At 41.7% G+C, this 26828-nt stretch overlaps 1 protein-coding gene across 3 annotated transcripts; it reads left to right on the forward strand.

The window, feature by feature from the left end:
• OPRK1 (opioid receptor kappa 1) lies at positions 1 to 26095 on the forward strand. 3 transcript variants are annotated; one of them, XM_010367727.2, is made up of 4 exons: positions 1 to 241; positions 608 to 912; positions 16586 to 16938; positions 21986 to 26095. In XM_010367727.2, exons 2-4 carry the CDS (start codon positions 656 to 658, stop codon positions 22516 to 22518), a joined length of 1143 nt encoding a protein of 380 aa, XP_010366029.1. In that variant the 5' UTR covers positions 1 to 241; positions 608 to 655; the 3' UTR covers positions 22519 to 26095. The 3 variants fall into 3 exon arrangements, with proteins under 3 accessions (XP_010366029.1, XP_030793730.1, XP_030793731.1); XM_030937870.1 differs by lacking the exons at positions 1 to 241; positions 608 to 912 and adding an exon at positions 12993 to 13207 and having other exon boundaries at positions 21986 to 22612; XM_030937871.1 differs by lacking the exons at positions 1 to 241; positions 608 to 912 and having other exon boundaries at positions 16586 to 16947; positions 21986 to 22535.
• Positions 26096 to 26828: the final 733 nt, after the last annotated feature.

The raw sequence follows: 26828 nt of genomic DNA on the forward strand, positions 1-26828 counted from the left end.
AGCGGCGTCCCGGCTGCGTCCCGCTCCGCCCCGCCCCGCTGAGCCGCCGCCAGTAGAGGGAGACGCGCACTGAGAGGCGGGGACTGCGCTCAGCGAAACAGCAGCGCTGGGGCCGAGAGTGGGGCCGAGGTCCGAGAGCAGGTGACGCCAAGAGCTGAGTGGGACTCTTGAGCGCGCGGTTCAGCACCTACCAGGGCGTCCCCTAAATTACCTCGCCTTCGCCTGTCTCTGGGAACCAGAGGTAAGCTTTGGGCTTTCGAGGCGCAGTTCTAGCTAGACCTCCGTTCTGGGAGGTGGGAAAGGGGCTTGACCCTGGGAGCTCAGATAGGCAGTATGGGGACAGTTCCACCAGGGGTCGGTGCCTAGAAATGGTGAGGGAGGCACTTCAGGAGCTGGGAGAGAAGGAGTGAGCGCTCTTCTCCCCTCTCTGGCACCCAGCGGCGCTCCTGCTGGCCGAGAAGGAAGCGAGAAGTCTGTCCTCCCTGTCCTGTCCCCCGCGACTTGCGGCCAGGGTGGGGGTCCGCAGGCTCCGGGTCCCCAGCGGCGCCAGCCAGGGCGGGGGCAAAGTTTGCCTTTCCGCGTCCAGCCGGTTCTTTCGCTTCCGCAGCCCCGCAGGTGCCGCCTGTCCTCGTCTTCCCGCTGCAGCCGCCCCACCATGGACTCCCCGGTCCAGATCTTCCGCGGGGATCCGGGCCCTACCTGCGCCCCGAGCGCCTGCCTGCCCCCCAACAGCAGCGCCTGGTTTCCCGGCTGGGCCGAGCTCGACAGTAACGGCAGCGCCGGCTCGGAGGACGCGCAGCTGGAGCCCGCGCACATCTCCCCGGCCATCCCGGTCATCATCACGGCGGTCTACTCCGTGGTGTTCGTTGTGGGTTTGGTGGGCAACTCGCTGGTGATGTTCGTGATCATCCGGTGAGCGCGGGGTCGGCGCGGCGCGGGGGGCTGGGCAGGGCAGGGAGTGAGGGTCGAGCCCCGCCACTGTAGCGGTGGTGGGGGCAGCTAGCCAGGCGGTGGGAACTCTGTTCTGTGAAGGATGCTGGAAGTGCTACAGGGTGGCCTCCTAGAAGAGGCGAAGGTTTTTCTGGGAGTTTTTGGTGGAGTGCTGAGAGGTTCACACAGGCGAATCCGAGCGGCCAGGGGCATCTGGAAGATTTCAGAGTGACCCCCCCGACTCCACCCTAGGGCCCCGCGTTTCTGCTGAAAACTCTTTGCGCAGGGCAAGGTGCCAGAGTGCTGACAACAGGGTCAGGGTCTCCTGGTAAAGGAGTTAATCCATTTGCCTGGTTACCTGCGCCAGTTCGTAGCACTTTGTTACGCCCTTCGCAAATATTTCTTAAGATAAATTTCAAGCCCACCCAATGCACTGAAGATAATTCCTCATTTCCTGTGACTCCTCAGACTAGTGTTTTGGCTTATGAAACAAAAGCTGATATGTGATCTAGCGTTGTTGATATGCATATATGAGCCTTTTTAGTACCAAATGTCATCCCATTTGTTAGGAATATCAGTAAATAATATTTATCTTCTAAAGCATGGCCTGTGGAGATTTTCAAAAACTGCTTTGCTGTTTTTTTTTCCACCATGAGAAATTGAAGGTTTTATTTTGTTATTATTTTTTTGTGTGTGGAAATTTCTTTAGGTCAATTTCCAATAATAAGTATCCCAATATCCACGTATATGCTAATTTTCTGGTAAGCAAAGTGATTCTGACTTTAAGAAAGAAAAACAAGAAAAGAAAAACCTAACTTTGTTCTGCACTCTTCTTGAGATAGATGTGTTTCCTTTTCTGGAAGCACTCGAGTTTTGTCAACACACCTGTGAGAGGGAGTAGGACACTTATGTTCCTTTGAGAAGTCTCTGTGAAATAAGGGTGGGGTGCAAGTCACCCTGTCTAGGGACTCTGAAAGGATGAATAACTGATTTTTTAAGCTTGATTTTAGTTTTGAAACAGGCCTTTTGTTTATTATGAACTTTAGCAACCATATCATGAATGATAGCATAAATCTTTCCCTTGGAATATTATCATAATAAAAATACTGCTTTATCTTTTGTTTTTTGTTTTGTTTTGTTTGCTTGAGAATGTCAGGTCTTTTATTCCTATGTATGTTCTGACATTAAAAACCATCATTTAAGTTTCCAAACACTTATTATAAAGCTCATTTCACCAACAACTAGTGTTTATAGCTTGGTGCTCTTGGTTTTCATAATTGCCTATTGCATTTCGCAGGAATTCTATCCATGATGAGCAAAGGAGGGAATATTTTACAAGTAAATTGTTTGTCCAAGTAATTAGTAATCTCAGGGCTGGCCTCCACTAAAGAGACAATTAGACAAAAGAAAAGACAACTGCATTCTAAATTTTAATTAAATTTTTTTTTTTTTTTGAGACAGAGTCTGGCTCTGTCGCCCAGGCTGGAGTGCAGTGGCCGGATCTCAGCTCACTGCAAGCTCCGCCTCCCGGGTTTATGCCATTTTCCTGCCTCAGCCTCCCGAGTAGCTGGGACTACAGGCACCCACCACCTCGCCCAGCTAGTTTTTTGTATTTTTTTTAGTAGAGACGGGGTTTCACCGTGTTAGCCAGGATGGTCTCAATCTCCTGACCTCGTGATCCGCCCGTCTCGGCCTCCCAAAGTGCTGGGATTACAGGCTTGAGCCACCGCGCCCGGCCAATTTTAATTAAAAATTTTAGGAGATCTTTGGTACAGAAGCCATTTTTTTTTTTTTTTTTTTTTTTTTTTTTTTTTTTTTTTTTTGGTGGTGGGGTAATAGAAACATTGTTACACAAAAGAAAGCTCTAAGAAAAAAAATTAGCTCTGTTTCTACCCATATCCTATTTGGGTGCTCAAGTAAAACAGATACATATTATTGCTATTTGAATGAGCCCCTGAAGTCTCCAGTTTGAAAAGAGCTTTGTAGTTGCTCTACAACCTTTTGCAGACTAGGATTAAAAAGAATGAAGAATCCTAAAATAACATTTAGATGGTATGTGCAAATATAACTCTGCGGGGAACATTTGACATGGAAGAAGGAAAAAAAATCCTGTAGATTAGCTAGGACTTTTAATGGATAGATTTCCCAAAGATATCCAACACTAAAGTGTGTTATAAGGGGATAAGTTCAGCTAAAAATATAAAAGGAGTTGGATAGTTCACATACATCGTTCTCCATTCTCCCACACCATTCTCAATACTTAAAGGTTACATTTGATGATAAATGAAAAGCGAAGAGTTCTACTGCCATCCTGGAATGCCAACCTACTGAAATCTAGCTAGTTCACTTATGGCTAGGGCACATACAGCTCAAGTTCTTCACAAGTAAAAGGTTAATGTCTAGTGAACCTAGTTCACTTAAGTCTATAGCTAAGAGGGAAAAGGAGTATTTAGCATTATTTCATAATGATAGATGGTTCAAAGATTGAAAAATAAAACCTTTGAAGAAGAATTGATGTACTTGGGTTTATTTATCTTAGGAAATGGAGAGACTGAAGTTGGAGAGAGGGTGGCATAAAGTGGCTTGCGTTGTGATCATCAGGCTTGAGTGCAAACCAGGGTGTGGAGGCCCTGCAGCCCTTGTAACTGAAGAGACTGAGTAGCTGTGCTTGAAAGATGGAAGATACTATTTTAAAATATTTTACATGGGAAAGGCTCCTAGCATAGTTCAGTCTCATAGAAAATAATTGTAGAAATGGAACTTAGATGGTCAGAGTGTGGGCAGGCACAGATCTAGACTGTTCAGCTGAGACCTGGGGAGGCAGAGCTGTGGAAAAAGATTTGGCTACTTTTAGACCTGCCTTACAAATAGTTTTTGCCACCTCGGGTCCCTGGAGTGCTGTCTCATATCTTCTGATTTAAAGTTTCAAGAGTTCTCATCATTTAGTGTGTACCAACTGACATAATCCCTTGATAATTAGGGCACATTAACTTTCACTGTGGAGACCTTAAAATGTAAATGTTCCAGCCTCCTCACTCAGCAGGCTTTGGAGTTTGTGGTTGTTGGGTGTGAATATGGGTGTGACCCTCAGGATTCTTTTTTTTTTTTTTTTTTTTTTTTGAGACGCAGTCTGGGTCTGTTGCCCAGGCTGGAGTGCAGTGGCGTGATCTCAGCTCACTGCAACCTCTGCCCCCCAGGCTCAAGCGATTCTCTCACCTCAGCCTCCCAAGTAGCAAGGATTACAAGCAGGCACCACCATGCCCAATTTTTGGTAGAGATGGGGTTTCACCATGTTGTGCAAGCTGGTCTCAAACTCCTGACCTCAAGTGATCTGCCGGCCTTGGCCTCCCAAAGTGCTGGGATTACAGGTGTGAGCCACTACACTCGGCTGGCCATCAGGATTCTAATCCTGTGGTCTCATGACTTCCTCCTGTGCAGGATTCCCCCGTGCAGTCTTCATTTTTTATTAATTAATGAACACCATGACACTCATACCCCTCTGCCCTGCCAGAGGCAGCCCTACCTCTGACATCGTAAACATCCATTCTCCCACTCTTACCACAACTTCATACATGTCCGACTCTCTCCTCCCTTAAAGAAGGTGACTGACATTTAATGAACACTTAATATGTGTCAAGCAGGTAAAGCTACCTTCTTCACATGAATTACTTAATCTTCGCAACTATAGGTATATCATTACCATACCCACTTAATAGATGAGGAAACTAAAGCACAAAAGATTGAAATAAACTAAGGTCACACCTGGGTAACTCACGGGGCCAAAATGATCCCAGGGGCCTGACTATAGATGCTGTGCTCTTATCCATTCTGCTCCTCATTTCCCACCATCCACTCCTGCAAACGTTTGGATTCTTTCTTTCCAGGAGGTTCTACATTTTCTCCCAGACTATCTCTTTTTCTCTTCCCCATCCTAGACTCCATGAGCTATCACTTAAAGCTCTGTCTTGACAACACACTCAAGTGTCCTGCCTTCCTGTACTTCTGCCAGTGTCTTCCACTAAAGCCTTAGCCCTTGATCAAGCCAGTAACCTACCTTCCTTATTCCTATACCCAGCTAGTTGGATGCTGTTGGATAAAATCAATTTTATCTTTGTCAAGACAAAGTCACCACCTTCAAGTATATCTGACCCTAATTCTCCTTAGACATTTTTCTGTGCCCCTCTTCTATTTTCCAGAAAGAGCCAATTCCTTCTTTCATTTCCCATGTTAAAAAATGAATTCAAATCTACACTTATTCCGAAACCCTCCACCTGATCATATTCTCTTCATGGTCACATTCTTTACTCTCTTTATCGTATTCCCTTCATGAGTGGTCTTACCCAGTAGTTCACCAAGACACGGGAGTGCAGCCCTCAGGAACACTGCTTCTCTACATACGCACACTGGCAGCCACCCTCCCTGCATTCTGTTTTGTCTCACAGGAATTTTCTCCTTCCTTCTATCCAAGGCTAATTCCTGCTCCTGGGTTTTGAAGCTTGTTGCCTTCTGGGGTCTTTACCATATAAGCTATCTCCTTTCTACTGTGTCTGCAATCTCTCCCTCTTCACCTGCTCTTCAGCACATGAACATACCCAAGCGTCTGTCATCTTACAAATAATCAACAACCCACTGTCCACCAACCCTCCGTTTTCCTCATTTCCTTAGCTAATGCCCTTTCATCCTCCTGCCTGTCATGGGTAAGCAAGCTTCTTGGAGGAGTAATCCCTCCTCTTTGCTTCCTTTTCTTCCACCCGGTCCTCTGCCCTGAGCATTTGAGCTCCCCACATGTTCCTTCACCAAAGCCCTGATGTGTGTTTTAGATGCTCCTTTTAGGTCACTTTCACTTGGCTTGTGTGGAGGGTCTGGCATGCTTGGGTGACCTTAGGTCCTCACTTTCTCGAATAGCACCCTCTTCTTGGCTTCCCCCGCATCCTCTGGCATTCTCCTTGCCCCCCTGCACAGAATGTCCTTCCTCTGATATTTCCTAAATGCTCATATTCTCCAGAGCCTTCTCAGCCCTCTTCTGTCCTCACTTTGCACATTCTCTGTATTAGTCATGGATCAGCCGAAGAAGCAGGACCAGTAGGGGATGTCCATGTTAAGAAATTTTTCACAAAAAAAGTGGCATAGCTGACTGTGGGACTGGGTAAGATAGGAAGTCAGGAGAGACAAGCTGCTGCTCTCCAGGCAGAATTTCTTCTTCCTCAGGGAGCTTCGGCTCCGCTTTTAAGGTTTTCACTGATTGGATCAGGCCGCATTTTCAGATTACCTAGGATGATCTCCCTTGCTTAAAGTCAATGATTATGGACTCTAATCACACCTACAAAACACCTTTGCAGCAGCACTGAGATGAGTATTTGAAAACCTGGGGACTATAGCCCGGCCAAGGTGACTCATCAAACTGACCATCACACTCCCTTTCAATGGTTTCATCCATTCTTGTGGCCATAACTGTCAGGTACATTCTGACAAATCCTAAATCTAATTCTCTCTCTCTCTCTCCCAGTTATCCATTCCTTTCTGCAGACTCAGCTGGCCTCCTTCCTTCTAAATGGCTCAGTGTGATGATCTCCCTGGCACCTCAGGTTTCTAGAGCCTCCATTAGTTTGCTGAGGCTGCCATAACAAAGCACCACAGACTGGGTGGGTTAAGCAACCCCTGTTGTTGATTGTCTCACAGTTCTGGAGGCCAGAAGCCTGAGATCAAGGTGTCTGCAGGGCTTTCCCTGAGGCCCGAGGCCTCTCTCCTCGGCCTGTAGATGCTGCCTTCTCCCTGTAACTTCATATAGCCTTTGCCCTACACATCTGTGTCCTAATCTCTTCTTATGAGGACACCAGTCATATCAGACTGGGGCCCACCCATATGGTCTCATTTACCTTAATTATCTCTTTAAAGCTCCTGTTTCCAAATGCAGTCAGCCCTCATTCTATATCTGTGAATTCTGCATTCATGGATTCAACCAACCATGGCTGAAAAATGTTGTTTTTTTAAATTGCACCTGTACTGAAGATGTACAGACTTTCTTTCTTGTCGTTATTCCATAAACAATAGAGTATAACAACTATTTACATAACCTTTGCATTGTAGTAGGTATTATAAGTAATCTTGAGGATCTGCATAAGTTACATGCAAACACCACCTCATTTTATGTCAGGGACTGGAGCATCCATGGATTTTGGATCCGACGGGGGGTCCTGGAACCAATCCCCCAAGGATACCAAGGCAGGACTGTACAGTCACATTCTGAAGTACTGGGGCTTAGGACTTCAGCATAGGAATTTTGGGAGGTCATGGTTCAGCTCAGAACACTGCCCATCCTTTTTCTGTTTTCCTTAACAGGACACTCTGTCAAGCTTCAGTTTTCACAACAATTATGTATATATGTTCTCTTTTTGTTTATTTTTGTAAATTAATTGTAAGGATAAACAAGAAAAATTTGTTAAGAAAAAATAGGAGGAATCAGACAATTCTTTGATCCTTGGTCTTAAGTTTAGCCTATTCCTTTTCTCATTAGTTGTAATTAATTTGTTGCTATCAGAATACAGACCTATAGGGTTCCATCTCTCATGAACCATCCTCTGGGTGACCTTTGCTTCCCTACAGTTCAGCCTCAGCAGTATTGAAACCTCCCCAAAGGGGGAGCTTTGTAAGGGGCCTAGAAGAAAACAAAACTGCAAAGGTACTATGGAAATGGTTTCCATATTTCCTGACCTCAAATTTCTGCACCAAAGGGAGCCAACTCACCCAAACTTGCTAGGCATAGAACTTGGTCCTTATAAAAATACTCATCTTCTTGCTTATAAATGGAGGGATACAGTGTTTCTTCCCCAGTCCACTGAACAGAAGTTCCAGGCTTCCTCTGCTGGGATCGTCTTAGGTTATGTGCCATTTACTGACTCATTCAAGTCACCCCTGAGCTAGTCTGGGCCTCATGGTTGTTCTTTTCTCAGCCTCACCAAAACTATGTGGCTGTCTTGGAACTAGAGAAGTGTGGGACGGAATGGGGTGACAGAGTGTCTGGCACAATGCCTGCCTCTTCTCTCCCAAGTTTCTTCTTCTCCCTCCTTGAAGTACCTGTTGTAATCACTGTAGTTGTGTGTACATACATGTTCCACATTCTCACAAGTGTCAACATAGCCTACCTTAGATAATATCACCAAATCACACATACAGAGGCATTAAAAAAAAGCAGAGGTACAGTATGGTACCTGTATAATTCACCAATGGCTGTTCCCTACAGGACACCAGTTTTATTTTAGGCTTTGGTTAATATAGTATGTTCTAATTTTTCTTGAAACTGTCTTTAATTTCTTGATCCTGTCTTTAAACAGTTTAATACAAATGTAGCAAAAAATAACTTCAGAAATTATTTTCAAGAGACTATCTTTCATTTCTCAAAGTAATTTGTATACATTTGACAACCTTTTGAAAGAGAGAATTGCAACTGCTTACATGGATTAGCTAAATTATTTTCTCCGCTGTGGGATGTGTGATAACAGATGGAGGCCAAAGCCTCATGGCACTGTTTTTCAGGGATCAGAGACTATACAACTGCAGAGAGAGAGACAGAGAGAGCAAGAATGCGAGAAACCAGTTGGGTAATCAGGTGTAGAGCTCCTAAACTTTAATAGACTCCAGGCAAAACTGTAGCCTTCAAAATCATTTCTTGATTTGTTGACTTTACATGTTTTCTGATGCCTGTCTCAGAGTTAGTTTCAGGAGGAATTTGCTTCTCACTGGTACAGAATAGCTCCTCTCCATGACTCATTCAGCTGCATCTCATCAGCAGCAATATTTTCATGTGGCTGTGCAGTTGGCACCTCCCTTCATTCCCGATTAACTTGGGTGCACTTAATTGTCGTGGCCGCAGGAGTCTCTGTGTTCAGCTAAAAACCTCAAATTGTGTGGCTGCAGGACAGTTGCCTTTTGAAGGTTTAGCTTATGTGGTTTCAGTGGTGCAAGTAATACATGCTTAGAATCATATTAACAAGAGATGGTTTCAGAATAACATTTATTTATTCCTCAACAGAAAGATCAGCAGTCGTCCCTTTTTTTCCCTTTCTTTGGAGGGGATGCAGGTTTATGTATTTGATAAGGAAGGCTTATATATGAAGAATAGATTTTAGGAGGGGGATAATACTGTAAATGGCTTGTTTAACACTTGCCTTCTCCATTGGCCAAGCAGGTTGGAATTTCAATGGAGGACGACAAAACCATGTGATGAATTCAGAGATCCCAAAGAATTGGTTTGAAGCTGGGCAGGGAAGCCTTGGATTAAGAATGGCTGCAGTTACATGCAGTCAGAGATCAGCTATGACAGGACTGATTTTCAGAGCTCCTGTTGAGCTCACACAAATTCACAACACACCTATGAAATGAAGATGGTTAGAGCTCGTTTACAGTTGAGGAAATCAACTACAGAGGTTTAATGAACTGCACAAGGGCAGGCAGTTGTTAAATGATCAATCCAGTATCACAGCCCAATTTGCTCAGCCCTGAATCTTCTCAGCGCCCTCTGCCTGACTGGGTTGCTTCCTGTCCAGTGGAGGACTGGCTTCATGGGGAGAGGGCAGCACAGGAGGGCCATCATCCCCCTCTCCATGTGCCCACACTCTGTGGCTTGCTCTGACTTAGGTCAGCTTTCTGTATAAAAATAGGAAAACTAATTTTAAGTATCCATATACTGCTAGGCATCCAGGTAGTTGTGCCCCTAGGAAAGTGCACACCAGTCATTAGCGAGGTGCTGTTTTCTTATAGGTGCTATTGGGCGTGAGAAGTGCTCAACCTGCACGTACCCCTGAATGCACTAGAACATTCCTTCTGGGGGTCCAGAGGCGCATGATTCCCCAGCCGGGACAACTGAGAGGAGGAGCTTAGCAGCTCCCGGGGGCACTGGCTATTCCCGTGGAATCATCATTCCCCGTTACCCTTCGTTCCTTGCTTGCTACCACCCTGCATGGACAGCCTGCCCCTGCACGGGGCTGTGCATCCGGAGTCCTGATCGCACGTGGCTGCCTGCTGTTCTCTTGATGGCTTTGCACTTTGCATGCAGGAGAGTGATTCTGGAGAGCTGCAAGGGCCTGGCTCCTATGTGACTATGACTCCTTCAGAATACTACAGACTGAGGGATATCAAAGTCAGATCCTTTGAGAAGCAGTGAATTTAATTTCCTTTCCATTTTCCTTTTTCCTTGCTTTCTCTTTTTCCTTTTTTTTCTCTTTCCCTTTCCTTTTCTTTTCTTTTACCTTTCTTTTTAAGCAGACAAACAAACATGGAGTCTGTCTCTGTCGCCCAGGCTGGGGTGCAGTGGAGCGATCAAGCCATCCTTCTGCCTCTGCCTCCTTCCTTTTTTTTCTAAAATTAATAAACTACTGACCCTTTAGGAAAAAAAAAAAAAAAGAACCCTACAATTTCAATAGTAAATAACCCAGAAGAGCGTATAGCAGTTAATTTCATTGAGGTGAACAGAAACTAACTGAAAAATTTAATGAAACACTCTATGTTTTTAAGTAAGTTCCACTGAGAAGTGCTATCAGCACGGTCATCAATCTTCATTTTATTTTTATTTTTTAAACAGACTTTCAAAAAAGCAGTTTTAGCTTCACAGAAAAATGGAAGGGAAGTTACAGTTCCCATATACCCGATGCCCCCACACATGCACAGTGTCCATTCTCACATTCCCCCAGAGTGGGGCATTTGTGGGACTGATGAGCCTGCATTTACACATCATCACCCAGAGGCCATACTTTACATCAGGGTTCATTATCTTCCCCCCAAGATTTGGTGAGGCATAATTGACAAATAAAAATTACATATATTAAACATGTACAACATGGTAATTTGCTACACATTAATTTGTGATTACCACAGATTACACAGCCATTACCACACACAGTTACCATTTTGTGTGTGTATGGTGTGTGTTGCGGGGGTGAGTACTCTTAAGATCTACTCAATCAGCAAATTTCAAGATAAGCAATACAGTATTGTTGATGCTAGCCCCTGTTGTACATTGGATCCCCTGAATTTTTTCATCTTATACTGAAGCTTTGTATTCTTTGACCAGCACTTTCCATTTCCCCCACTGTTTGTGATCATTTTGCACATAAAATCTAGAATGCCATGCATCTGGAAGACACGCCCAGGAAAATGCTTGTTGGCAATACAGAGAAAAGAGCTCCCAAACTCATCTCTCATCATGCTCATCTTCCATCATTTGTTAAAAAGGACTGCATTTTCCCTGCTGCTGCAGAGCTTTCCTCCCAATGAGTTTGGTGTTCTGGGCATCTTTGGATTCCAAGGGCACCTCTAGTGTTGTAAGAGAGCTTCCAGCTTCCTGTGGGTCAGTGGCATTTGATCACACTCGTGTTTTCACCAAACAGCATTTGTTCAGGTGCATTCTATGGACCTTTAGGTTTTTGCTGTATTAAAGGAATTTATTTAGGAAATCACCAGGGCTTTTGTTTTTTTTTTTTTTGTTTGTTTCCTGTTTCTTTTTTATTATATTGGAGCTGAAGTTTGAATTCCCACTGTCTCACTAGTTTATGGTTTCAGGCAAGTCACTTACTCCCTTTTAACTCAGTTTCCCCACCCCCAAAAATGGGCCTATGGAAAAATTCCAGAATGTACATGACATTGTTTTGTCCATTGAGGAGTTGTATTTAATGTATTATTACAGTGTTTCTGCCTGGACCTTGCCCTGTTTCTCATGCTAAATGTTTTCTACCCTCATGATGCATACTTGACCTCACAGAATGTCCTCACAGAATGTTTTTTAATCTTGAACTGTAGGAAGTGGCAGTATTTATGTCTCTGATAAAATACCTGATTTTTAAAGAAACCTTGGAATAAGACAAGCCTGAGTTCCTTTACTTATTACATGTAGATTCCAAGAACTGAAAAGCAAGAGAGTAGTTTTTAAGACGTTTTTTCAACCTTTTTTTCTTCAGAAGAAAGTGGGGGCAGTGGTATCTTACGGGATTGTGATATGGCATATTAGGGCTGTGGTAGGTAATGAATAATAACAGTAACAACAGCAGGAGCAGTCATGTGACATTGAAGGCTGGCGTTCACTAAGCAATTATCAAGTACCAGTCTGGTGCTAAGTAATTTTATGCATGTCTCATTTAATCATTATGACAACTTCATCAGATAATATGAAATTCCCCAAACAGTGTCTGTCACATAATGTCATCAATAAATGTTAAAGTGATTTTTTTCCTTCTGGTTTTCAGGGCCCTCTGTGGCCTGACACTACTGTTGCATCCCAGGCAGCCACCTGTGACTCCTCAGCAGGATCCCTGAACCAGGAAATCCATTTCCTCATTGACTCTGAATGAGACACTAGCCAGAAAACTTCTCTGTCTGTCCAAATCTTTTTCAAAGCTCAAGATCCCGCTAAGTTTTCTCTTCAAAATATGTCCTGATTTCCTCACTACACAGCAATCTTTCCCTTCCATGTATTCCTATAGTTCACATTAGAATCTGGTCTCAGTTTAAAAGATCCTCAGAGCCAGGGTCTGTATACTGAGTTTTTCAGTCATCCTCAAAGTCTAGTATATTGCTACTTATGGGGTAGGGATTTAAAAACGTGTTAAAAGAAATGAAAGGGTAAAAACAGGGGAGGTGCCATGCCCATAACTGGAGAGGGAAGAGAGGGTACATGCGTTACTATGGGGGACAAGTGCAAGGGAAGACCCAGAATAACTGAAATCAGTGCAACTGAAAGTGTGTTGGTTTGAAAGGTATATGGTAATCAGTCATCAAGATTAAAGGCATATTATACTATTGTCATGAAGGTAAAAAGGACTTCCTGATTAAAGAAGCATCACTGAAATTTAAAAAACAGAAAACAAACCTAGGCAATGCACCTCAACAGCAAAGCATGCTAATAATCCAATAATTACCTCTTCTACCTCCTGCATATTGTCTGTGCATGGAAAGGACAGAAAGTCCTGAGGGTGCTGTGTTGCAGGGTCAGCTCTGCCTTCTCAAGTGCCACCTTTCTAGCATGGTGAGTGTCACATCTTCCCAGAAACCCTGCCTGGTAACATTGGTTCCTGACATCTCAGCAGATAACTTTGTTCCCCTCACCATCACACAAGCACCAGTGGCTGCCAGTTTTGAAGCCATCCCTCATTTCTCTGTAAAGAGAAGTACACTAGGATGGTCTTGAGTTAAGGTGTCATTGGGGAGCATTTCTAAGTCTCTGGAACACCCTCCGCCCTGTTTTCTGGCCGCCATAGCCTTCCCAGTGCTCACAACTCAAGTTCCCTAGGTAATCCCTCTTTCCCGGCCTGCCCCTCATGTCCCATTCCATGCACCGCACTGTTGTTTTCAGGTCTGTTATGTTGTCAGTTTAGCGAGGACAGCCCACGGACTTTGCTCTTTTCATACCACATGTTCCTGCGGTGTGTATGCTCAAAAGTGCAGCCATGAGCTGCCACCCCACTTCCAGCTCCTCCACACAAGCCAGAACTTCCCACCCAGATGGTGCCATTTTGCTTGAAATGCTTGTGAATTTTTGTAAAGCAGTGTGGGTGAAATGGAAAATAATTTCATATCATAGCGTAATGAGAAAGCTTGCTTGTTTTTTCAGTGGTGGACATACAATGAATGAAAAGACTGGCTAATTCTGTTGCGGTGAGATACAAACAATACCCCGGGGCTCAACTAGACTGCCTCTGAGCGTCACAGCCTAGCTTTATATTCACGTTCACAGAGTAGTCCAGTGTAGTACACAGAAGACTATCTATAAATATTCATTGAAGTCATAGTTTATTCATTACTTTTAATTATACTCTATGAGTTCTCCCCATCTAGTGTTACAGGTTTATAAGCATGTGTCTTCCAGAAACCTGGAAGAGGGGCCCTGCCTTGCCATCCCTTGCAGATCCTCCCACTGAGGTCCTGCCTCTGCTGACACCAAACAAATCACTTAACTTACCTGAGCCTAACTTTCTTCAGCTATGTGAGGGGAAACACCTAAGTCTCTCAGGGAAACTAGAAGAGGGCACTAGTTTTGAGAATCAAGCAAGATACGTGGAAGTCAAAATACTGGACTTTGCAAATTACAAAGTGCTGGGGAGATGTAGGAATACACGAATCGGGATCAAACCCCTAGGTTTAAATTTCTGCTGTGCCTTTTATAGTTATGTCGCTTTGAGAATTTTAAAGAAAATCCTGTGATTCTTAGTCACTTCATCTATAGAATACCAATACCTACCAAGTGAAGTGACTGTGAGGACGAAATGAGACAAAGCTTGGGGAAGGCCTGGCAGAGGGCCTGACGCGGGGCACTTCAGAAATGTGGTCAGTGTGATTATTGCCTGTGCTCATCTGTCTGAGATCTGAAGATGGGGTTTGAATTCTTTACATGTACAAGTCTTATGCAGTTTCATACATCTATTGGCTATAAATATTTTGAAAAACTAAAATCAAGCTATTACTCTACATTATGTGACTACTTAAAGATGCACATTACATTTCATGGTAATTTATGTATCATTCCATTCACGTTCTTTGTGTCAGGTCCTGGGGCTCATTTTTATTCTCACCTTTTATATTTAAGCTGAATTGGGTAAATATGACCATGGATGTTACCTAGAAACTATAATCTTTTCTGCTTCCTGTGGTAACTGGTAGCTTCCACCCACATAAGGAGGAAGGTGGGAGTTGGGGAACATGACATAGATTAGACATGCTGTCTGGTTCAGGTGCATTCATTCATTACCCCTGGAACTCTGTGACATAAATATTATAGTTTCCATTTTACAATTGGGAAACTGAGGCTCAGGGTGGTTAAGGACCCTCTAAAGTATACTTGTTAGTTTGAAAATTAAGGACTAGGACCCAGGTCTGCCTAAGTTTATAGCAAAAAGAATGCCACTCTGACTTCATGAAGAAAGAGGGGGAATATCGGGGTCACAAAATACAAGAGCAGGAGTCAGATTCCTGCTGGAATCCTTGCTAGTATCGGGGGTTTTGGGGTGGGAGGAGTTGAAAGAGTAGAAGGTAGGTTTGTAAGATGCATTTTTTTCAAACATAAAACCATATTTTTAAGAAAATATCTGAGTAGATAGCATTTAAATCTTTCTCATTAGAAACATGTGGCTCCTTCTCAGTAACTGTCCTTGCTTGGCTATCTCTGCTTTTGCAAAGCCTGTGCTATGAGACCTTGGCCATCCATGTTTAGTCACTTTCTAAAACTTACAGGTCATTTAATAGTGTCTGAATAGAAAGTATAAAGGCAAAACACATTGCTTTCCAGATTAAATCACTCTTTAGTAAGCAGAACATCCAAATGGATACCAACAGATACCAACTCTAGTACCCGTCTTCACAATGCCTTCCCAGCTGACCCCAAACACAGCCACTTCCTAATGAGTAGAGATGGGAGGTGGGGAGGAAAGGCAGCAGATACTGAGGCTGGGGTGTGATTCTGTGCGTCAGGCCATCTACTGCCCTTGTCTTATGTACTGTGATTTAGGTTTTATGGTTCTTATTTAGCAGGAACTGAAACTCAGATAAGTCATTCTCTGAGTTCAGACTCAGGACTGTCTGAGTTCACATGAAACCACACTGCCTCCAAGAGGAGCCAGGGCTGTTCTGTTCTATCATGAAATGTTCAGAGTTGTTTCTCATGTGGAAATTCATGTATCAAATGGAGCACACTTGCATTGTGACAAGGTCTTCAAATCTGAGGCTGTAGAAAGTAATCAACATATGGATTTTCCCAACATATTTCAGCTCTTGGCTTTTGAAAACCTGATGGTATGGTTTGGAACTTTTATTTAATACTCTATGGATATTTGACGAAGCATTCTCTAAGCAAAACAACCCTCTGAATTCAGTCTTAGTTGAAAATGAAGTTGTCCTAAACATCATGTTATGATATAAAGAATAACTCAGGCATAAAAGCAATCTTTCTTACCTACCTTGAAAATTACTCTTCCCTCAATTGGAAGATGAGACATATTACGTGCTTAGGAAATATTTCAAGGAGTAAAGAAAGAATTATTTCTCTCCTACTGTACCATACTATGCTTAGTGCTATGACACGTGTAAGAGCAGGATTCAACCTGCTTTATTTATATAATATATTTAAAATGACAAATTAATGGTGCACTGGAGAACAAAAATCAGCAAACCTAATTGTGTTTCAGTGATTGCAACTGAACATATATCAAAATGAAAACCATTTTGTACTTTCAAATGACATCATAATTATAATGATTGATTTCTCAAAATAACTCTGAGGAAAAAAATGTTTTAAACAAGGCAAAGAAAATGAATATAGTGTTTGAAAAATGCTCAAAGCCAAGCGACTCTGGGCAGGATTAAGATGAATTGTCAGCCACAAAATAAAGACCTGTATTATATGCAATGCTAGATCTATATGTCTATTCATCTATCTCTGATATCTTCTGTATCTTCTTTATTTAAATGTTTTAAAACAGTAGAATAAAGTCGGAGATCTTTGTCCATTTTTTCTATCAATGTCTAGAACAGTCCTTTTACATGTTAGACCCTCAATGAATATAAGAATAATTGAATGAAGAAGCAAAATCAGTAATCCAAAGGCTATCACAAACACATTCACCTTATGGGTTTGACTTGAAAATGGAGGGAAATGCTATTGTTTCTTTTCTTTTAGATACACAAAGATGAAGACAGCAACCAACATTTACATATTTAACCTGGCTTTGGCAGATGCTTTAGTTACTACAACCATGCCCTTCCAGAGTACGGTCTACTTGATGAATTCCTGGCCTTTTGGGGATGTGCTGTGCAAGATAGTAATTTCCATTGATTACTACAACATGTTCACCAGCATCTTCACCTTGACCATGATGAGTGTGGACCGCTACATTGCCGTGTGCCACCCCGTGAAGGCTTTGGACTTCCGCACGCCCTTGAAGGCAAAGATCATCAATATCTGCATCTGGCTGCTGTCGTCATCTGTTGGCATATCCGCAATAGTCCTTGGAGGCACCAAAGTCAGGGAAGGTAAGAGCAGTCATTTTCATTCCATTCATAAAAATGTAGCTTCAAATTACAGAGACTTTTAATTTGAGAGTGAGTAGGCCATATATCTAGTAGAAATCGATGCCAAAAGATGATGGAAATATAGTGCCTAAATCCATGGAAGATGAGAAATAGAACAATTTTGTGTCCTTTTCCACCTGTAAACACAGAATGCAATCATGACATTGCCAGAAGAGAGATGCCTGACCTGTCTCCTCTTCTGGCAATGCCTAGTAGAAAGTGGAGGGGTGAGGATGAGGTAAGAAACCACAGGCATGTGGAATTTTAAAGTACAACCTGGCAATTCTAGGATGTACCTTCTCACTCTTTTTTTTTCTCTTTAACAAGGGATATAAATTATTGGCGACATATGTTCGTTCTTTCCTCTTTTATTCCTAAAGGATAACCTCCAAATCACTATTTTAACAGCTTTGACTGTAGGCCATTCAAAATCAAGTTAACAGATGGATGATAGTTACAGATGAGCAGAACCACTTGATTTTGGACATATCAGGTTTTACTGCATGCAAACCAGCCTCTCTCTCTCTCTCTCTCTCTCTCTCTCTCTCTCTCTCTCTCTCTATATATATATATATATATATATTTTTTTTTTTTTTTTTTTTTTTTTTTTTTTTTTTTTTTTTGAGACGGGGCCTCACTCTGTCACCAGGCTAGATAGAGTACAGTGGCGCGATCTTGGCTCACTGCAACCTCTGCCTCCCGAGTTCAACCAATTCTCCTGCCTCAGCCTCCCGAGTAGCTGGGACTACAGGCATACACCACCATGCCCAGCTAATTTTTTTTTTTTAGTAGAGACAGTGTTTCACCGTGTTGGCCAGGATGGTCTCAATCTGTTGACCTCGTGATCTGCCTGCCTTGGCCTCCCAAAGTGCGGGGATTACAGGCGTGAGCCACCATGCCCGCCCCCACGTTGATGTTTTTCCTGTATTTCTAGGACAGTAGTTCTTACTCTTGGCTGCACATTGGAATCACCTGGGTACTTTAGAAAACACTGCTGCCTGCATCTCACCCCTGAAGGGTCTGATTTAATTAACCTGGGGTACAGCCTGGGTGTCAAGATTTTTGAGCTCTCCCCAGGTGACTCTGACCTGCAACCAAGGTAAGAGGTACTGTTCTAAAAGAGTTTTGCTTTACTAGCAAAATATAAAGGTATGGAAAGCATCTTTGTTGCTCATAGAAATTCATGATGGGGAGGCGAGCAGAATAGTCACTCTGGGCCTTACTCATGCTGTTTAATGTTCCAGCAGGTATGTAAATGCTCCAGTTTATTAGGGGATTCATAATACCTGTGATAGCAGATAACTGAGTGTGTATAGTGAGGACTTTCCAGGTCATAGCGAAAGGGCAAGATGCTAAAATCATATCTTGTCTTGCATGATACATGGTTTGTTTGTGTTTAGACTTTATTTAGGTTTCAGTTGATAGTTTTAGGTTCATAGCAAAACTGAGCAGAAAGCACAGAGAGCTTCCACTTACCTCCATTTACCCCACACAGGTACATCCTCCCCCACAGAGTGGTACATTTATTACAGCTGCTGAACCCACACTGACATGTTCTCACCCAGGGCCTGGAGTTTACAGGAGGGCTCACTCTCCAGGTTATGCGTCCTATGGGTTTGGACAAATGTGTAATGACTGTATTCATTGTTTTTTAATGAAGCTGATCTTTTCCCTCTGAAATGAAATACAAAATGAATTTCTAGCATAGCCACAGCAGGTGTCAAGCTATACTACTAGGCAAATTTTAAGAAATGCCCAACTTTCTTTATTGTATCTGCATTTTAAAATATGATTAATCATACATAGGATTTTGTTTCTTCATACCTACAGCGAATAGAAATAAAGTGCAAGAAACTCTTTTAAGGCAAAGCTTCCACTTTGTGAACGTAAAATGTTGACTCTAATATTTTCCATATAGTAGTATATGTGTGTGTATTATGTGAGGATTTATAGTCTGCTCTTACTTTTATTATAGTAGCTAAGACTTATTATAATCACTGTAAGCAGAAACAGTTATTCTTAACAAAATGAATACCCACAAGAAAAGCTTTAGTTTAGCTATTAGAACTAACTCTATAATTATGACAACCATGAGATGCTGGAACAGGAGCCAGCAGAAGCCGCAGCCCTCTGATATTAATATATAAGGAAACAAAAGTCTGCTTGTTGAACTGAGGCAGCTGTATGGATACTTCAACCTGAAAATGCCCCCTTTGTCCTGAAACAGAACATTTAAGAAAAATGGCATGCTTGGACAGGAATTTCTTTTTTAAAAAAATGCTTAGTTTTTATGGATTCATAATAGTTGTACATATTTAGGGGGTACCAGTGCTATTTTGATACAAGCATACAATGTGTAATGATCAAATTAGGGTAATTGGGATATTCATCACCTCAAGTATTTATCATTTGTTTGTGTTAGGAACATTCCAATTTCACTTTTTTAGTTATTTTGAAATATATAATAAATTATTGTTAACTGTAGTCACCCTCTTGTGCTACTGAACATGATCCTTTTTCTTCTAAGTGTATTTCTTATGCATTAACCAACCCTGTATATCCCCCTCCCCATGACTCTTCCCAACCTGTGGTCACCACTAGAGGTTCTACTCTCCATCTCTGTAAGTTCAGGGTGTTTTTTTAACCTCCCAAATATGATGCTTGATGACATGTGATATTTGTCTTTCTGTACCTGGCTTGATCCCCTTAGCATAACAGTGAAGTGCACTGGAATTCTTGATGATTGCGTCAGCACTCTCTTTATGCTACAAATTCAACTTCATTGACATTTCTGGAGGATATTTCCAACTCTGTAATGGAACGTTTGTTTCCTAAAGTCTTGTAAAGTAGCTGTTGTTGATTATTTCACCCAGTCATCTAATACTTAACATCTCCCACTACATTCAAGACAGTTTGTTTGGGACGAAGCTGAGCCTCGGAGTTAAAGGTCTATCCAAATTAAGCAGCAGCCCTGTGTGGCTTCTGCTTAGCTTAGCTTAGCTTAGCCAGTGACTTTTCCATAATAATTGCTGTAATTAGGACACACTTTTGAGGGTTTGTTATTCATGTGGTATGTATTTGTTTGTTCACTTATTTAAAAATTTATTCTCTTTATGCACCACATGTTCCAAGTACTACCCTGGGTGTCAGGGATTCAATGTTGATTAAGGCAGGCTAGGTTTCTCCACCAAGGCAGTTCACGTTCTGGATGGAGAGAAAAACATTAGGAAAGTAACACACAATTACAGATCAGACAAGCTTCTGTCTAGGAAATTGGGTGAGTATAACATGTAGACAAAGTATAAGTTACCGGGGAGAGGACCATTTAAGAGACAGATCTCCATCTAAACATCTCTGAAGTGACATATAAGCTGAGGTCAGCCACAAGAAAGAGCTAATGCTAGAAACGAAAGCTAAGCAGAAAAAAACAAACCAAACCATGGTCCCTACCTCTAAGGAAACTCTTCTACTAGATTCAACAAACAAGTCAAAACCCAGAATAGAATATTTATATTGAACTCAGATTTTTTTTTCATGTGTCACTCATCAAAAGTTGTTTAATGGGTATCTTATATTCTATGATAATAGTAGTGATTTAAAAATAATTTACCATAAACACTAAAGCAAAAGTTAATAGTCTTCATAGTACTATTACTTTGGACAATGACTTTTTAAAAAATCAAAAACGACAAATTTCTCTGGAAGTGTTCATTTACTACTCCAAGGTTTGATCTGGTATTTCATTGATACATGAAGGTCTCTAAGATAGTTATCTTTATTAATTGTCCAAAATGATTACATCCTTTTTATTTTAAATTATATGTAATTAAAATTCTAGTAAGATGGGATATTCTACTATCCCAATCTATTACGATTGCATTAAAATGTTTTAGAAAACATTAATAAAGCTGTTTTGCTATTTAAAAAATATTCATGTGCAATTTTTGAAGAAGATTTTTCCAGTGTCAGAAGAAAATATTTTCATTATAGTAATCATACTCACAGTGTTGCTCATGACTACCTTGTCTGTGAGGAAGGACCAGGGCAAAGAGAGCTCTGCTCTGTGCTGGCTGACTGCTTGGGGCAGGGGTTGGAAATGTGGGCTGACTGGTGTTTGGGGAAAGGCGAGCCCATGGGGGTCCCATAAAAATAGTTTAGAAGGTGTCCATGCTGAGTCCCTGGTCTTCTTAATATTAAGGCTACTCCAAAGAGAATACTACCCAGCAAAGAGAAGCAGAGCAAATAAAGCAATTTTCTAAGTAATCACAGACAAATGTTTGTTTTATCTGAGTTACATAATAATGTTGGTAAAAATGAAAATAAATGTGCCTGATTTACTCAGAATTCCCTTAATGATGATGATGATTCTCCCCCACCTCCTCCAAAGGTTTTACTTGTGTTTCAGTAATGCCCTTAATCATGAGTGTCATTGGTTCCATTAAATCACAATACCTGAGTCATATTTAAACAAATTTCATATCAATTTTTGTTGACCCACATAATGATTTCCTGTAAACTAGTTAATATTTTTCAAACAAGTTGGCTTTTGTTAAATTCAGTGGCTAGATTTGAAATATTTAGTCATTTATTACAAATACACATTAGCTTTTTTATTGCCAGAGCCTTAGGTCTGGTAGAAGTGTTAATGAATGGAAATAGAAATAAGTACTCATGCTGTACATAAACTCTTTACCTCTTCTGCAAGCCATCAGTGTCAAATCAACTTCTGCAGCTAGATGAGCAAGATTGTCAGCTAATCTTAATTCTACAGTATTGTGTTTGTTACCAGTAAACAGTGACTATCATCATTGTTCTATGCACAAAGATTAAGATGGCTAATAAAATACAGAATTCATTAGTAATTTGGTGATCTACTTCAGGTAATGTCATCTTACCATAATGGGACCATTGCAATAAAAGGTATTAAAATTCACATTTAAAACATTTTGCAGCCACGGTAATAACAATAACAGGTTTCTGTGTTGTGGTTTTTATTGCCCTCCTCCAGACGTGGATGTCATCGAGTGTTCCTTGCAGTTCCCAGATGATGACTACTCCTGGTGGGACCTTTTCATGAAGATCTGCGTCTTCGTCTTTGCTTTTGTGATCCCTGTCCTCATCATCATTGTCTGCTACACCCTGATGATCCTGCGTCTCAAGAGCGTCCGGCTCCTTTCTGGCTCCCGAGAGAAAGATCGCAACCTGCGTAGGATTACCAGACTGGTCCTGGTGGTGGTGGCGGTCTTCATCGTCTGCTGGACCCCCATTCACATATTCATCCTGGTGGAGGCTCTGGGGAGCACCTCCCACAGCACGGCTGCTCTCTCCAGCTATTACTTCTGCATCGCCTTAGGCTATACCAACAGTAGCCTGAATCCCATTCTCTACGCCTTTCTTGATGAAAACTTTAAGCGGTGTTTCCGGGACTTCTGCTTTCCACTGAAGATGAGGACGGAGCGGCAGAGCACTAGCAGAGTCCGAAATACAGTTCAGGATCCTGCTTACCTGAGGGACGTCGATGGGATCAATAAACCAGTATGACTAGTCGTGGAGATGTCTTCGTACAGTTCTTCAGGAAGAGAGGAGTTCAATGATCTGGGTTTAACTCAGATCACTACTGCGGTCTGACACGAAAAGATAGAATTTTAAATAAACTTTTAGAGATCTCATGGTCTGAAGTCATCAGATGCAGACCACGTTCGTGATCAGTGGAAACATCAAGGATGAAAGGTCCACGCAACACATGCACCTCTTCTCTAGGGCACAGAAGTGAGGCAGACCCTCAGTTCCTCTGATGAACGAGGGAACAGGTCTTTTCCTTCTGGTTTCCTAGATAAGGTTCAGCACCTGTCTGCTGTGGCCTGCCTATGAAATGTAGTTTCAAAGCTCGGTTTAAGAAAAAAGGAAAAGAAAAAACATTGCTTTCAGAGCTCAGTGGGTATCCAATCCAGATGTTTAACAATGACAGCAACGACCTCCAAGGGAATGAGAACTATTTCCAGGGTTCATGCCCAGCCCACTGTATGCTGTGTGGACACGCATTTCATGTGACTGTGTGGTGAGAATTCCAGCTTATGTATGGCTTGGACCCACATCTGAGGAATCTGATGTTCACTTATACCAGAACATTATCTTGCTATTTATGAAATTATTTAAACATTCAAAAGGTTGTTTTTAATACAGTTTAATTTCTCGAAAACTACAGTTTTTTTTCTTAGCATGCTATTCAGGTAGACAGTCTTATAATAAAGCATGTCCCATTGTCAAGAAACAAAATAGTGTGAATATCACTGGAAATATATATAGTATCTTCTGTAAATAATAGTACATGTGCAAATAAGGAATAGGCTTGCCTCCCAGCCAGGCGATTTCCTGAGGGCACACTAGTGATATCCCCTGAGTTGCTAAGTTGATGCTGAGAAATTTTGCTGGGAATTAGTCATGGCATGATCTCTTTCAGACTCCCTGAATACCATTTAGTCCTGTAACAGTGCTCATAACTCATGTGTTAATGAATCACAGAGGCTTTAACTAGCTCCCAGGTTGTAGCCTTAGCAGGATCTAGTTTACTTGCCACATCTCTTTATGAATATATAGCGATTCGCAGATCCTCTCTATTCACAGAGAGGAAGGTGTTTTGCTTCTATAGATCTCAAGGTACTATTTTGTGGCTCTCAGCAGGAAGTAGAATTGTTCCTAAATGTGTGCTGAATGAGGACATGATGTCCCTCCTGGTGCCAGGACACATCCTGCATGGCATTCTGTGAAGGGCATACCTGCTGAGGATAATGCCAGGAGCAGCACATTTAGGGTAATTTTGCTAAAACTTCCAGATGACATATAAATTCCCTCTTTTTCCCCCTGAAACTTACCATTTCAGAGGTAATGGCTTTTTCTGTAATTTGCCTGAGAAGAAAAAAGGGATAATTTAGAAATAACACTCATCTCCAAGCCTATATATTATTAGCGCAGCATCCTCTGGAATTTAATAGAAAAAATGAATATATAGCCCTATCTAACTACAGACATCATTATAACTGTTAAGTTCTGTTCACCATGCACTTTCCGGGTGTACTCTCACCTTTTGGAAACAAAACCTTGCATTGAAGGTTTTACACATGGCTTCAGAATGTTACTCTGACCATGTTTGCCTCTACTCCAGGTTATCATGGCACTGAACACAGATGACATATGGCAGAATGAAAGTGATTTCTCCTGATGAAAATGAAGTGCTATTTTGAGTATTTCTTGTTTTATTGAAATTCCTAGCTGCCCTTGTATTTTTATAACTGAATATAAACAGGAATGGCTTAAATACTGGTTTGCACTAATCCCGTAGTAAAAAATCTTGCCTATGGTACAGGAAGGATATCTATATAGAGGATAGTTCCAGAAAGAAGCCCTGGTGAAATAGGAAATATAAAAACTTCTTTATGGAACAGGAAAACCCAAGAGACTTTCTCGTCAGATTCCTTTCCAGTGCAAAATATAACAGAGATAGGATTGTGAGATGAAATCAGAGTAATCGGAGTAGTGTGTTTCCTTTCATTTTTTCTGTCTTCTTCTTGTTTTGTTTGTTTGTTTGTTTTGAGACAGAGTCTCACTCTGTTGCCCAGGCTGGAGTGCAGTAGTGTGGTCTTGGCTCACTGCAACCTCTACCTCCTGGGTTCAAGTGATTCTCCTGCCTCTGCCTCCTGAGTAGCTGGGATTACAGGCGTGCACCACCACACCTGGCTAATTTTTATACTTTTAGTAGAAACGGGGTTTCACCATATAGTGCAGGCTGGTCTTGAACTCCTGACCTCTGAATATTTAGCCGCCTCAGCCTCCCAAAGTGCTGGGATTATAAGTGTGAGTGGCCACACCTGGCCCGTTTCTTTTAAGTTAGCACTTCACATGCTCTCATAGCATTAATTGCCATTATTGGTTTGCCTGATTTTCCTGCATCTCCTCATATGTAAGTCTGCAACCCAAGGAAAGAATAGTAGCTTGTATGTGTCCACGAAGGGTGTCCAAGCTTCTTGATTCTTGTTAATACCGACTTCCCAACATTGAAAAAGGAGTGAAGAAGGGAATATCATTTTAGGGTACTGCTTTAAAGGAATGATAAAGTAAACAACGTGGCAGGGAAAATACCACTTGCACAAATATACTTCTTTGTCAAAGCATGTACACGCTTTCTGTATGTCCTATGTCCTGATGTGAAGCAGGGACCACATTGCCATTTATTCATTGTTCCAGGCAGTCCATTTGTTCAAACCCCTCTGGCTCTCCGATATCTCTCATCTCTTGATGTTCCTATTCTCTGACCTCAACGGGGAGGACACTGTCTGTTGTGTCTCTTTGAGACCAGAACTGCATATGTTTAACTTTCAGATCCATTCTCTACATGAACTCTATCTTTCCACCCTGGTAAGAAGGTCTGGAAGACAGGTCCTAGCGAGGGGTCAGAGAAGGCACAGAGAAAGGAACCAGCCACGCAGGGGCAGCACTGAGGAGGAAACTCCCCGCTCTAACTGGGAGGAGAGTGGAAACGCTCTTCGTGTCTCAGAGTAGTTACCAATCTAAGAGCATCCCTCGAGTTTAAGTCAAAACTCCAAGCTTAATACTAAAAATAATACATCATTTGGGAAAATAGCTTGGAGAAAAGAAATCAATAAAGAGTCACATAAAATCTTAAGAAAATGGTTCTATTCTGTGAAATACTACTGAGAAATAAAGTTCTTAAACGTGTATAACTATTGTCAGACAATTTATAGGTGTTTCATCTAGTCCTGGGATGAAATAAGATTACTCACGCAAATGCAGGGAGCACATTAGCTGACTTTAAATTAGAACATTGTAAAGAGAAAGCTGTCAAAGGTTGTGTGTCCTATCAATGAGATTTATTTTCTAACCAAGAGCTATTTGGATGATTCAGTGTAAATCTGAAAATCACATCCAAAAAGGGTATAATCCAGCTTCCTTAAGGCAATTTTCTTCTCTGAGACAAGAGTATACTCATATGTTCTTTACTATAATGTATATTATTTTATCTTATACTTTAAAAGATAGTTATGCATCATATATACAATTGTGTGCCTTGCAATAAAATCAAAATTGTACCTGCTAAAAATCACGACAGTCAATTATTGTGGTAAATTATTTATTCTGTAATTACTTCAGTGATGCTGCACTTCAGCAAGAACAATGGAAACTGTTTCTCAAAACTGTAAGGGTTACTCCAACTTTCCATCCATGACAATGTTGTGGGTGATTAGTGGATAGAAACAAAATACGTGGGGATCTAAACTGTGATCTTTAGTTTCCAGACCTAGGAATTGTGGGTATCTAAACTGTGGTCTTTAATTCCCAGACCTGTTAATTGCTTAAGATAATTCACCTGTTTTCACAATAATGCTGTGAGGACCCCAGGATCAATGTGACCTACTGCCCTCACAATGAAAATCCACTTTTTTCACTACAGAAACATGCATCATTCAAAATCAAACTGTTCCATCAGTAAAAGCATAACGAAATAGCAACTCCACCTGGAAGCACAAGCAGCCCCTGCCTTGCTCCCAGTACAATACAACCACATCACTGCCAAGAATGATCTGTTTCTGTGTTCTAAACCACATGGTGTTTTACAACAAAGAACAACTTAAAACCCAGTATCTCGACAAAAGAAAGATTTGTGGAAGTAGAAGCAAAACTTAGGCTTGGGAAGTAAAAAGGGACTCATTTTGCTAACTGGGAAGAACACACTACTAAGTCCTAGTCTCTTTTCAAAACAAAGCAAATTTCTTATTCCTGTTTATCTTTGATTGGTAAGTCAATTTCATAAGGGATTGGAGTGCAAATGTGGTAGG

Source organism: Rhinopithecus roxellana, chromosome 9 (assembly GCF_007565055.1).
Source record: "Rhinopithecus roxellana isolate Shanxi Qingling chromosome 9, ASM756505v1, whole genome shotgun sequence".
Taxonomy (NCBI): domain Eukaryota; kingdom Metazoa; phylum Chordata; class Mammalia; order Primates; family Cercopithecidae; genus Rhinopithecus; species Rhinopithecus roxellana.